The sequence below is a fragment of the Danio rerio genome, chromosome 4 (genome assembly GCF_052040795.2).
Source record: "Danio rerio strain M-AB ecotype USA chromosome 4, GRCz13ab, whole genome shotgun sequence".
NCBI classification, from domain to species: Eukaryota; Metazoa; Chordata; class Actinopteri; order Cypriniformes; family Danionidae; genus Danio; species Danio rerio.
In genome coordinates, this window is record NC_141024.2 from 47,457,501 (window position 1) to 47,470,853 (window position 13,353).

General features: G+C 38.4%; 2 protein-coding genes and 1 long non-coding RNA gene across 3 annotated transcripts in view; 2 read left to right on the forward strand and 1 right to left on the reverse strand.

Moving 5' to 3' along the window:
- Positions 1-1,475, forward strand: part of LOC143528978 (uncharacterized) — a 3,631-nt gene extending 2,156 nt beyond the window's left edge. The window contains exons 3-6 of the long non-coding RNA NR_200103.1: positions 168-294; positions 471-556; positions 879-921; positions 1,019-1,475. This is a non-coding gene — a long non-coding RNA (uncharacterized LOC143528978). The remainder of the gene's footprint in view (positions 1-167; positions 295-470; positions 557-878; positions 922-1,018) is intronic.
- The window catches only part of LOC137491165 (uncharacterized), a 514,718-nt gene that overhangs the window by 96,765 nt on the left and 404,600 nt on the right, over positions 1-13,353 (forward strand). The window lies entirely within an intron of this gene.
- On the reverse strand, positions 10,104-12,245 carry LOC148682090 (uncharacterized). Its single transcript, XM_088650745.1, has one exon. The coding sequence runs from the start codon at positions 11,903-11,905 to the stop codon at positions 11,120-11,122; it is 786 nt and encodes a 261-aa protein (XP_088506871.1). The 5' UTR covers positions 11,906-12,245; the 3' UTR covers positions 10,104-11,119.

Sequence of the window (13,353 nt, forward strand, 5' to 3'; positions counted from 1 at the left end):
GCCTAATGATGATACAGGTTTGATTTGTAGATTTATTATCAATAATCAACATCTGAATCAAAAGATATGTGAAAAAGTGTGAGGCATACTTTGTGATGTTCATCTCTCCTTTTATCTGAAGGTTATGCATATGTGTTAGATACTAATGTGTTGTTGTTTTTTAACAGCCACAGTTCTCTATACAATAACACAAGACCCTGTGACGGTGGCTGATTAGAGGCGGATGGTGTATTTCCAGAGTTGGTGAAATGACCAAGCACACCTTCTTGGTCATTTGTGGTGATAATAATGAAGGTATGTTTGATAAAGTTCTGTATTTGTTTCACAATAAGCTGAGAGGGTATTAGAGCATTAGAGAATAACAAATGACATGAAGGTGATAAGTTTTGTATTGTGGGTGAACTGTTACTTAAATAATGTTTTGCTCTTTACTTTGCACTTTTCCTCTTCTGCTTATCCTAATATTTTAGATTATATTTGGACCTGAAACATCTGCTAGACTCCAGTAAAGGTGGCGTCAATACTGGACCTGAAAGGGCCTAACAAGTTGAATCTGGTAAAGAAACACGCACACACACACACACACACACACACACACACACACACACACGCACGCACACGCTTACAGAAAACTGTAAGTTTATGAATATTTTTTACACTGTGGCCAATATTTTGGGGAAGTCAGCATCACTAAATGATATAAAAGATTTTAAGCTCCTCTAAATTTTGCTCCAAGTGTTGTGTTAAATTCAGGATTGTGGACAGACAGCTGCCTGTTTTTCCAGTTCTAGTCATAGTGGTTAACCTAATTGTTTTTGGAGATCCAACAGTGATGCATGTGTTTTTTCTACTTTTCCATATCCTGTCACCTCAACCAGCTGGGAGAGTCAAGTTGTGGATCATCATGAAGATTTTCAAAAGGTGAGTTTAGATTTCTTAAATGTTTTATTCACTTTAAATGTTCTTTTAAATATATCATAGAATTTGATTGCAATTTGTTTTCAAACATTTTTCTTAGTCATGCTGGAGTCTTGAAGAGTTCTTAGATGAGCTTCACCCTATATCCGTGCATCAGAAACCAGCAGACGAGCGATCAGCAGCTGCAACATCGTCATGGATAAAAAGGTCATCCTGTGACTGGGAAGCACTTCATTCACAGGACATGCTTGATGAGATTTCCTAGCTCCAGTTTGTTTTTACACAAGTTTACAGCATTTATACCTTCATTTAAACTGCTGTTTGATATGGAGGACCAAGGAAACACCAGAAGTGAAAGATTTGCAAGCCAAGTTGTTTAAAATGTCATTTCAGAAGAAAACTATGCGTTTAGAAGTAAACTATGAGTGACGATATATTGAACTTTCAAATTGCTCTGATGAAACATCAAGTTTGGACTAAAGGACTGAAACAGCCTTTTTGAGCACTGGTCATACATATTTTGTTGATACTGTCTGTACTAATAAAAAATTTAAAGCATATTTGACATTGTTGCATTTTAAAAACTGAATGAATTGTTGAAGTTGTGAATGTTTTCAAATAATTTTTTTTTTCTTTTGTAATTTACAGTCTATTTGACCTTTTTACCATATTTACACTCAAGAGAGTTGAATAAAATAACAACATATTGTAGTAAAAAAATTACTACCAGGCGGTGTTAAATATAGTTACATTTTTAACTCTGCCCGGAGTTAAAATTAACCCTTACTTCGGTGTCAATGTGCCAACCCTTTTGAAAGTGTTGATTTAACTCAGTTTTGAGTGGACCCCATGAGACACTTTCAAAGTGTTGAAATTAACACCCATAGAGTTGTTTTGGGTCCCCATATTTTGCTGTGCACCTACAACAACCATTAACCCAACCTCACAGTAACCTGTTGTGTTTTAGCAACATCTACAACAACCACAAGCCTAAACCCTACGTCACGGTAAATTTTTGTGTACCGTAAAGGTCTGCGCCAACCACAACTCTAAACCTTGCCTACTTAAAAACATTGCCATTGAGCCCGGATGGCTTAGTCAGTAGAGCATCAGAATTTCAATCTAAGGGTACAGGGTTCAAGTCCCCGTTTGGACCCTTATAAGACCCTTTTTGTGGAGCCACAGCTTTTGCAGTTGAGCAATCGCTTGCCGAAAGTTTCATCTGGATGCACAACACGTGTACTAGCCATGAGGACATGGCAGTACATGTAGTCGTAGCTGAGTTGTTTAGGCGATGGAAACCTGTTGGGGACTCCCCGCTTAAAGAGCCCATATTATGGGTTTTTGAAAATTCCCCTCCATGTAGTGTGTAACACAGCTCTAAGTGAAGTGAAGTATCCAGCTAAGGCTTAAATCAGTAAGAATACAGTGTTTAAAACGGTTGATTCATCTATAAAAGAGTCGACTCATAGTGCTTCGAACGAGTCGCCTTGATACCGACTCATTAGGTGTTTCGCCATGACGTACGAACGAAACCAAGTTATTCACGTGCACGCGCAAACCCGGGAGATTTCAAACCTGAGGCCCCGCCCTCTGACGCAGAAACCAAGACACACACACACACACACACACACACACACACCCACAAACACACGCACACAAACATGCTGGTCGATTGAAGTCACACTGCAGATGGACATTATCGATTCTCTACCCAGAGATGAAACCTCAGCATTATAACCAAGCAGTTGGAAACTTCTGGAAACTACAGGCTACAAAGAATACTTCATCTGCGTTTGTTAAAGTAAGGATCAGTAAAGAATAACTTACTAATGGACGTCAGGATGAGTTTCTTCCTCCATTTCTCAAATGTAAGTACGTGCGATTAAAGTTGTTGGCTCGTTTACTCTAGCTTGCAAATGTATTTAGTTGTGATTTGTTACTTGTAACCGCGTGTACTGTATCAGGTTAACTGGCTATATTCTCTTATCGCGTGCAAAGTCACGTTAAAAACGCGACGCGTGCTGTTTGTTTACGGAGCTCCGTGGTAGAGGTCTGCATTCCCGCGGCTGTCCCCGCGCCAGATTTCTGCGGCGTGGGAATAAATTTCCGAATCAATCGCGGGAGCGGTCGGTAACAGGTTTAATTTGGGACGGGAGCGGGCTGTCTAGCAATATCGTGGATATTACTATGCGAATGAGACAGAGCTTTGCCTGCCTGTGTGTCTGCTTGTCGCTTGTGTGTATGTGTTAGTGCGTGCATATGAGAGAGAGAGAGAGAGCTCTGTCTGGCTGTCTCTGGACTGTTTTGCTGGGTGATTTTCAGTTATGTTCTCCCCCGCTCTTTAGCGGGATCGGGCGCGGCGGGTAGAAAACGGGGCGGTTCGGGCACCGGGACAAGAAATTCTAAATATAAGCGGGAGCGGTCGGGTTCAGGCTAAAACCTGGCGGGTGCGGGCGGAAGCGTTGTCGTCCAGAGGTGTGTGTGTGTTTGTGTGTGTGTGTGTGGCAGCTAAAATCCACGCCTACACTATGGAGCGCGTATGAACTGTGATTACTTTTATATTGCTGATTAGCTATTGGGCATTTCATTCTCTGACTGAAGGCAGTCGACCAATCGTGACAGACTGTCATCGGTCCAATCAGCGCAGATTAGCTTCGCGCTAAGGAGGGGTTTAGGAACAAATGAATCAATGGACGATTCATACAGGAGTCGCTGGAATAATTAGGTAAAAATAAATGCAGATTATAAGACCATGAAAGTGTTTTTTGACTTTGCATGCATATTAGACTGTTGTTGGAGACCCTTACAACCAAGATATGACCCTATTTCATGTATAATATGGGCTCTTTAAAGCAAGAAGCTTCTTCTCAACCATTTACCCCAGTATGCAGAAATTTTATAGGCTTGTTGTCTCAAGTTAAATGTCAGTACTTCCATGTCATACACCTCTTTAACAATATCATATCATTCGCCTACAGATGGAGGATCTTCCTTTAGCAATTTTTTTTTTGTAATGGCTTTTTGCTAGTTGTTAGTAGTGTGTTAGGAAGATACAAATCATTTTATGGTATTTCTGCAGAGTAAATTCCCAGGTACATAGTTTTAAAATTACATACCAGATTCAATCTCATTATTGCATTTATCTCTTTATTTAAATATTGTGTATAATATTACAGTCCCTAAATATGTGGACATGATCTGCCAATTCACTTTCACATTTTCTCCAGCATTCACCATTTTTTGATCTCTACTTTGAAAGTATTTTATTTTAGGTGATATAAAAAACCTGATAACATTTCTCCAAATAAATCCCCTCCATTAATCAGAATTAATTGTGATCATTTGTGTTTCCCAAAGAGTTAACCATTCCTCATTTGTTAGTATTAATTTGGCTACCCTTTCCCATTTATGTTTTGTATACATTATTGAGTGTTTATTTGTTAATGTAAGACAGGAATAAAGTCTTGATACTAGTTTTTTTATTAACCTTCTTTTTGTAAGCATCTATAAATACCTGCACTACTGTTGTTTTTATGTCTTCAGAATCTCTTATGCTTTTATTGAGGTAGTGTCTAACTTGAAGGTAACGGAAAAAAGTCTTGTTTATCTTATATATTGGAAAGTTGTTGAAAACTTTCTAATTCATTATCAGTAGTGTTGAGACAGAAGGATGTTATGGCCTACAAACTCCATTGTTTAAATCTTAGATCTAGTTTTGCTGGTTTAAATTGAATATCATGTTCAACCCATCTTAATATCTAAGCTTGTTTTTCACATTTAGGATTCTTTAATTCTTTGTACCAAATTTCTAAAGAGCTCTTTGTCAGGGAATTCAATTTATGCAATTCTGTATGTTAGAAGTTTCTATCTCCTAATAATTATTGGAGAGGTAAGTGGATTAGTAATTGTTCAAATTCTTTCCACTTTGCACAGTATTTGTAATTGCACCAACAAACTATGTGTCTAAGCTGTGCTGCCTTACAATAAACATCTAATGATGTTTTCTGTTCCAAATGAAGCGAGACACTAGTTTTTTCCATTCATCAAATTTGCTTTTTGGTTTCTCCGCTGGTAAAGCTTTAAAGAGAAAAAGTGGGCATGGTAATATATTCATCTTTATTATCTCTATTCGATTATATAGATCTAAAGATAGAAGGGGCCATCTTTTCAAAGTTATTATAGTTTCTGTAATGGGAAAGTCATTTATTTTTATAGATATCTGATAGGTCTGCAGAGATTTGAACTCCCAAGATATCTGATAGAAGGTATGTTCCATTTAAATGCATAATCCTTGTGTATTTTATCATCTGGGTTATAGTTGCATTAAAGAGTTTGTGTTTTAAGTAAATTTAATCTATATCCTAAATGTAATCCAAATTTGTCAAGAGAATACATCACCTTAAGTGAACTAAATTCTGGGTATGTAAGAAACAGAAACACATCATCACAATATAAACAAATTTTATGTTCTACATCTTTAATTTTCACTCCCCTTATTTCTGTATAATCTCTGATTAGTTGTGCCAATGGTATAACAAATAATGCAAATAAGGAAGGACTTAATGGGCACCTTTATCGACATCCTCTAATATAATATGTTCTGAAAATATCCACAGTTATTTTAATTCTAGCTGTAGGAGTTTAAAATAAAGATTTAAAAAATGTATAGTGTCATTCTCAAATCCAAATCATTGCAGAACTAAATATAAAAAATCCCAACTCATCGAATCGAAAGCTTCTTCTGCGTCTAGGCTACTTAGAAGAGTGCTAATCTTGTTTTGAGCTATATAATCTATTACGTGAAGGGCTCGCCATATATTATCATATGTTTGTCTTTGTTTTATAAAACCTGTTTGATAAGTATCTATTAGGTCTGAAAGAATGTCCTATAATCGTTTAGCTAATATAGATGCATAGGGCCCTATCATACTCCCGGCGCAATGTGGCACAAGACGCAAAGCAATTGCTATTTGCTACTTTCACCTCAGCACAAGGGTCATTTTGAGGCATTGCGCCAAACTGTTTAAATAGCAAATGCATTTGCGCTCGTATGTGCGCCTATAGGCATTCTGGTCTAAAAAAGCAGGCGTGTTTTGGCGCGTTGCTATTTTGAGAAACTGTAAATAGTCTGTTCTTTAGACCAGAACAAAGTCGGTCTATTGCCTGGCGCAAAGTGCGCCTGGCTTACACACTACACACAAGATGCAGAGCAATACGCAAATATCATTACATACGAAAAAGATATAATATGTTAAGGATATATATAATAAGGATATATATATATAGGATATAAATATAAATGATTAAATTATTACAAAACATATTAATTTTTAGCCTACATGAATTTTAAAACCACAGTCTTCATACTTTCTTCATCTCGGGAGGCTTTTTCAGGTCATTTAATTTGCTTTTGTATAATGTTGTTATTATTAGTAATATTATTTATTATATCCATGTTTATATTTGTTTGATTAAAAACAAGCTTAGATTTGTCCACCTGTCAGGTTTTAGACCATATGGGGCACAGCAGGTGTATTTGGAAAAAACTCAGTTTTTTGAACACACTTGATTATCAATGTTAAAATTATTTGTTTGCTGGAAATTAGAACTGAGTTATTAAACTGAGTTATAGAGTTTTAAAACAAATTTTTGCGCTTAACAAACAAAATTAATTATTTATAGGCTAATTGATGTCTGAGCGTAAAGGTTTCCCTATCCACGAGAGCAAAATCGAAAGTGAACTTACTTTACGTCATGTAAATAGCAAATGCAAATGCGCTCATGACGCGACGCAACTGGCTCTTAAAGGTAATGGGAGATGAGTCGCTGATTGGTTTATTCTCAAAACACACCTATAACTCATTAACAAAATAAACTCAACCCTTTTAGACCATGCGCCATGGCGCAAAACGGATTTTCCCGTCCTTAAATTAGAAAGTATGGATTCTGACACGCCCTCAAATATTTTATTGAGTTCCACTTTAACTTCTTTGATATTATTAAAAATATCTGGATATTTACCATATTTAGTCTCTAAATCTTCAAGTTGTATATTTAGATTATTTATGTAATTCCATTTTTTTTTCTTGATCACCACATAATAAGTTTACCTCGCATAACAGCTTTAGCTGCGTCCCATCGATACTAGGTGACACCTCTGCATTATTATTATTATGTTTTAAATATTCTAATAGTTCTTTTTTAACATATTCTACACACGTTAAATCATTCAAATCATTACGTTTAAATCGCCAAAATGTCTTACTTGGTTTATTGTCCAGGTACACTCTTAAACATACTCCTGCATGGTCTGAGATGTCCCTTGTTCCAATTTTACAGTCTTTTATTTTATGTTGATCTGACCCAAACATAAAAAAAAAAAACAATTCTAGAATGAGAAATGTGGGCAGAAGAGAAAAATGTATATTCTTTTTTTAAGAGGGTATATGTCTCTTCATACATCTATCAAGCCTAATTATTTCATCAAATATCTTATTTGTCTAGTTTCTTGACTAATTTGCTTATTAGAAGAGGAGTCCAATTTAGGCTGAAGTTGTACATTCCAGTCTCCCCCACAGATCAACGTACCTGATATCTCCTTGGCTATAACACTTACTATTTTTTTGAGAAATGCTTTGTCTTTTTCAGGTGGTCTATATATACTAACTAATGTAACTTTGTATTGGTCGATAGTTTCTTTAATTAAGTTATATCATCCTTCTTTATCAGTAATCTTAGAAATTAATTGGAAGTTGATTTTATTTGAGATCAATGTCATTACTCCTGGTTTACGACCATTATTATATGAGGAAAAGAAAAACCTAAATCCCATTGTTTCTGATTTCCTATGTTCTGTATCAGAAAGATCTGTCTCTTGCCAGAAGATTATCTGTTGGTTTTCTCTTTTAATTTTAGCCACAAGTTTGCTTCTTTTAATTGGATTTAGTAACCCATTAATATTCAAAGTAATTACTCTATATTTCTGTTTTTGCATAATCAGATGTTTTTGCGAAAATCACTTTGATCGGAACATGAAAAACACAAACATGAATATCTTGAACCACATAAAAAAACATTACGAAAAAGATCTCCAAACCTTCAAGTCTTAAATAACTTCTTAATGTGAGGGGAAAGCCTTCCTTCTCTAAAAAGCCCTTCCTTGCTGTGCCTATTGTTATTTAAATATGGTTTAGGTTATCATATATGACGTAAACAGGAAGATTAATACCAGTGTGTATGGGAGCTCTCTTTCTCAGCTTCTTAAAGAGCCCATATTATGGGTTTTTGAAAATTCCCCTCCATGTAGTGTGTAACACAGCTCTAAGTGAAGTGAAGTATCCAGCTAAGGCTTAAATCTGTAAGAATACAGTGTTTAAAACTGTTGATTCATCTATAAAAGAGTCGAATCATAGTGCTTCAAACGAGTCGCCTTGATACCGACTCATTAGGTGTTTCGCCATGACGTACGAACGAAACAAAGTTTTTCACGTGCACGCGCAAACCCGGGAGATTTCAAACCTGAGGCCCCGCCCTCTGACGCAGTAACCCAGACACACACACACACACACCCACAAACACACGCACACCCACAAACACACGCACACAAACATGCCGGTCGATTGAAGTCACACAGCAGATGGATATATTGAGTCTCTACCCAAAAATGAAACATCAGCATTATAACCAAGCAGTTGGAAACTTCTGGAAGCTACATGCTACAAAGAATACTTCATCTGAGTTTGTTAAAGGAAGGATCAGTAAAGAGTAACTGATGGACGTCAGGATGGGTTTCTTCCTACATTTCTCAAGTGTAAGTACGTGCGGTTAAAGTTGTTGCCTCGTTTACTCTAGCTTGCAAATGTATTTAGTTGTGATTTGTTACTTGTAACCGCGTGTACTGTATCAGGTTAACTGGATATATTATCTTATCGCGTGCAAAGTCACGTTAAAAACGCGACGCGTGCTGTTTGTTTATGGAGCTCCGTGCTAGAGTTCTGCTCCCGCGATTTATTCGGACATGTATTCCCGCGCCGCAGAAATCTGGCGCGGGGAGAGAGAGAGAGAGAGAGCGAGAGAGCGAGAGAGAAAGCGAACGAACGAACGAGCTTTGTGTACTTTGTGCTGTGTGTGTGTTTTTATCCACACAGCTTGGCTGTCTGGACTGTATACTGGGTGATTTTTGGTTGTGTTCTCCGCTCTAGCGGGACCGGGCGCGGCGGGCAGAAAACGGAGCGGGTTCTCAGGCTAAAACCTGGCGGGTGCGGGCTGAAGCGGGAGCGTTGTCATCCGGAGGTGTGTGTGTGTTTTTGTGTGTGTGTGGTATGGCGAGTACACGACTGTCTCCTTCGTTCGGTTATCCGTGGCACTATCCACTGGCCATAGTGTGGCAGCTAAAGTCCACGCCTACACTATCGAGCGTGTATGAACTGTGATTACTTTTTAAATTGCTGATTAGCTATTGGCCATTTCCCTCTCTGACTGAAGGCAGTCGACCAATCGCGACAGACTGTCATCGGTCCAATCAGCGCAGATTAGCTCCGCGCTAAGGAGGGGTTTGGGAACAAATGAATCACTGGACGATTCATACAGGAGTCGCTGGGATAATTGGGTAAAAATAAATGCAGATTATAAGACCATGAAAGTGTTTTTTGACCTTGCATGCATATTAGACTGTTGTTGGAGACCCTTACAACCAAGATATGACCTTATTTCATGTATAATATGGGCTCTTTAAGCTGCCCCGAATGAGTGAAACTCTAGGGTTGGGTATCGTTTGGTTTTTCGATACCGGTGCTAAATTGATACTTTTAAAACAATACCGGTGCCAAAACGGTGCCTGAGTCGACACTTTTTAGCCACAAAATGATGGTGGACGACTCTTTTTCAAAATAATTTTAATAGAACAATATAATTACAGTTTAAAGTAAACATCAGTTAATATTGTATTACATTAATACATTTCCTTTGATCATTTGTTGGTTAGCGTGAACTTGAGATTTGCATTATGAAATTACATTAGCTTACTATTAACCTGTGGGGGGCGGGCAGGGGCCACATACTTTTAGGAGCACATTTTAACATATATATCACAAAATACTTAAAACATTATTGGAAGTCATTTGTTTTCATGCATCACTCCGCAGTCTTAATAAACAAGATAATTAAATAACTTAAACTCAAAATAATCTTCCTTGTTCATTTATTTGACAAGTAACGTTGTACTGGTGTAGGAGAACACATTTCTAACATTCAAGTACATTAAGGCACATTGCTGCACCTCTCAACTTTACAGTGTTTCCTAAAACATAATTATTCTGGAGTCATAATAAGTTATATTTCTTATCGCTTATTTCATGAATAAAAGCCGACTGTTTGTAAATTCAAGACTGCATTTCCTAACGTTAAACTATGTACACTAGATTTCTGATTAATAATGGTCTCTGCATAGCAGAGGACTTCCTATATTAAGAGTTAAAATCGCTATTGAAAACAGAAGTCTAATATCATCAACAGTGGACATTTTGATAGTGTTTCACAACATCAACATGACTGAAGTTAAATCTTTTTATTACCTGTGTCAATTTGGGCATCAACTTCTGACGAGTGCGGGGAGCTGATGCGCGCAGCACCGTCACAGAGATAGCATAGTGCCAAGAAAACAGAGGGAGCGAGCATAAGCGAGTGCCGGAGGGAGCTAAAGCACGCGAGAGAGGCTCTGCCATTGAGCCCCCAAATGTGTCATTAAGTTTGAGATGTTTCCCCCTTACACGCACTTTTGTAAAGACAGTTGCTGTGTAAGAATCCTTGCTTGCAAAATACGCTTTAGAATGCTTAGTTTAAGCAAATTGGATGAACGTGATCACGCATGTTGATCTGAAGAGTGTCGCTCTCGCTCACTGAAAACCACTGGTTCCAGGCTGAATGCGATGTACTCTGCGTGTTGCGTGCGTCTGTTCCCTAGCGACAATAACAATCGCCTGATATGGCTGTCGGTATTCCTCAAAGTTGTTTAGAATTAAATGTTTAGTGATGCTGTGACGCAACGCCTATATGTGCCTTTTTCATGCACCCCTTACGTCCATGCCTCAGCACCGAAATTCATACGCTGATTTAATACCGGTACATACCGGTTACCAAGGTACCGGTGCTATAATGGCACCGGGTTTCGGTACCCAACCCTAGTACACACTGATCATGTCTACAGTTTATCTCCAGTGTGAATTCTCTGATGTCTTTTCAGGGTTCCTGAGTGAGCAAACCTCTTACTGCAGTGTGAACACTTGTACAGTTTATCTCTAGTGTGAATCCTCTGATGTGTTTTCAGGGTTTCTGAGTGAGTAAACCTCTTACTGCAGTGTGAACACTTGTACGGTTTTTCTCCAGTGTGAATCCTCTGGTGCCGTTTCAATTCTGCAGCTGTAATAAAAGTCTTCTCACACTCCAAGCACATATACTCTCTCACACCAGTGTGGATCTTCATGTGTTTTTTAAGGTATGATGATAGGCTAAAACTCTTCCCACACTGAGTGCATGTGAATGGTTTCTCTCCAGTGTGGATCATGATGTGTTGATTAAGGTGTGATGAGTGGCTGAAACTCTTCCCACACTGAGTGCAAGTGAATGGTTTTTCTCTGGTGTGGATCTTCATGTGACTATAAAGCCCGGAAGATTTGCTGAAACTCTTCCCACACTGAGTGCATGTGAATGGTTTCTCTCCAGTGTGGATCCTCATGTGTTTTTTAAGGTATGATGCATCGCAGAAACTCTTCCCACAATGAGTGCAAGTGAATGGTTTTTCTCCAGTGTGGATCATCATGTGTCTATAAAGCGACGATGATTTGCTATAACTCTTCCCACACTGAGGGCATGTTAATGGTTTCTCTCCAGTGTGGATCCTCATGTGTAGATTAAGGAATGATGAGTTGTTGAAACTCTTCCCACACTGAGTGCATGTGAATGGTTTCTCTCCAGTGTGGATCCTCATGTGCGTCTTTAGTTTGCTTTTGCTTGCCAAACTCTTCCCACACTGAGTGCAGGTAAAACAACTCTCACTTTTAAAATATTATCAGTCTCTAAATGAGTTTTGTCCTCAATTTTGACTTGATGTTCCTCCTCTTTACTCTCCTCGTAGTCTTTCAAGAGTTCACACTTAGCTGATGATTAATTATAAGCTTGTTTGGCATGCTGTCCCGGGAGAGAGCCCTGAGCTCATGAGATCCTCGAGCCCAGGACTCCCTCCCGTTGCAAAGCGGGAGGGGAGTTTGAGCTCAGGTAGATCTCGAGAACTCCCCTGCTGTAGCAAGTGAATGCTCTTGAAACTAATTACTAACTAGGAGCGTGTATATGTTGACAATTTGGCTTGTTCAATTGGCTTAATTGCATGTTTTTGGGCGGTGGGAGGAAACCGGGGAACCCGGGGGAAACCCACGTGAGCACGGGGAGAAGTGCAAAACTCCGCACAGAAATGTCTGCTAGTTTTGGTAGAGCCAGGAACCAGAGACATTCTTGCTGTGAGGCGACAGTGCTAGGCACTGGGCCACCGTGTCACCCGTCTAAGAAGGAGGCGTAGGGGAGGAAGGGGGGACTCTTCAAAACGAAGATAGCAATGGAATAAACCCCAGGGTTTTTATAGTAGTTTAGGAGTCATCTGATTGGATAGTAGTGAATTGGATAATGCGGGTCAGCTGCTAGCAATCATAAGCACGTGATCCTCTCGAAATTTGTTTATACATAAACTTCACTTAGTGAACTAGTTCAACTGGTTCACTTAGAAGATTCGGTTAAAAAGATTCGTTCGCGATCGCGATACAGAAATAAAACCCATTATTGGGCACAAACGTGTTAAAGTAATACTTTTAAGTATCTTTATTTAATGCTGTCAGCGTGCTGCTGTCATGTCCACTGGTTGTTTTTGTCGCGGGAGCAACAGCGAGGATGACTGGAGAAGAGCTGGCTCGATCTGGCCAATGGCAGCAGGAGACTTTGTCAAACACAAACACCTGCAGCGCGGATTATATTTACTTCTAAAATGCTTACAGTAAGATTATGTATTAAATATATTAACAAATACGAAAACGAAGGAGGTTTTTGATATCATTTTAGTTAGTTTCAGTTAGTTTTGTATATACACAATACAGTTTCAGTTAGTTCTAGTTTTTAAAAAAACTCGTTTTTATTTTTATTTCATTTAATGACAATTATTTTAGATTTTAGTTTTCGTTAACTATAATAACCTTAAGCTGGATCTACTTTTATATTCACATTGGGTCATTTCTGAACAATGACAGCCTGTGACGCTATACCCTATACTGTTTACTGTGCTAGTCTAAATATTCACTCTGAAATGGCTTGTAATTGTGGCTTAGTAATAAGTTTGGCTTAGTAATAAGTAATAAATTCCTGCACGCCACCGGGCCAACCACTATGTACACT

Excerpts from the sequence above, each read along its gene's own strand:
- LOC148682090 (XM_088650745.1), bottom strand. The coding sequence starts at position 11,905 with ATGAGGATCCACACTGGAGAGAAACCATTCACATGCACTCAGTGTGGG.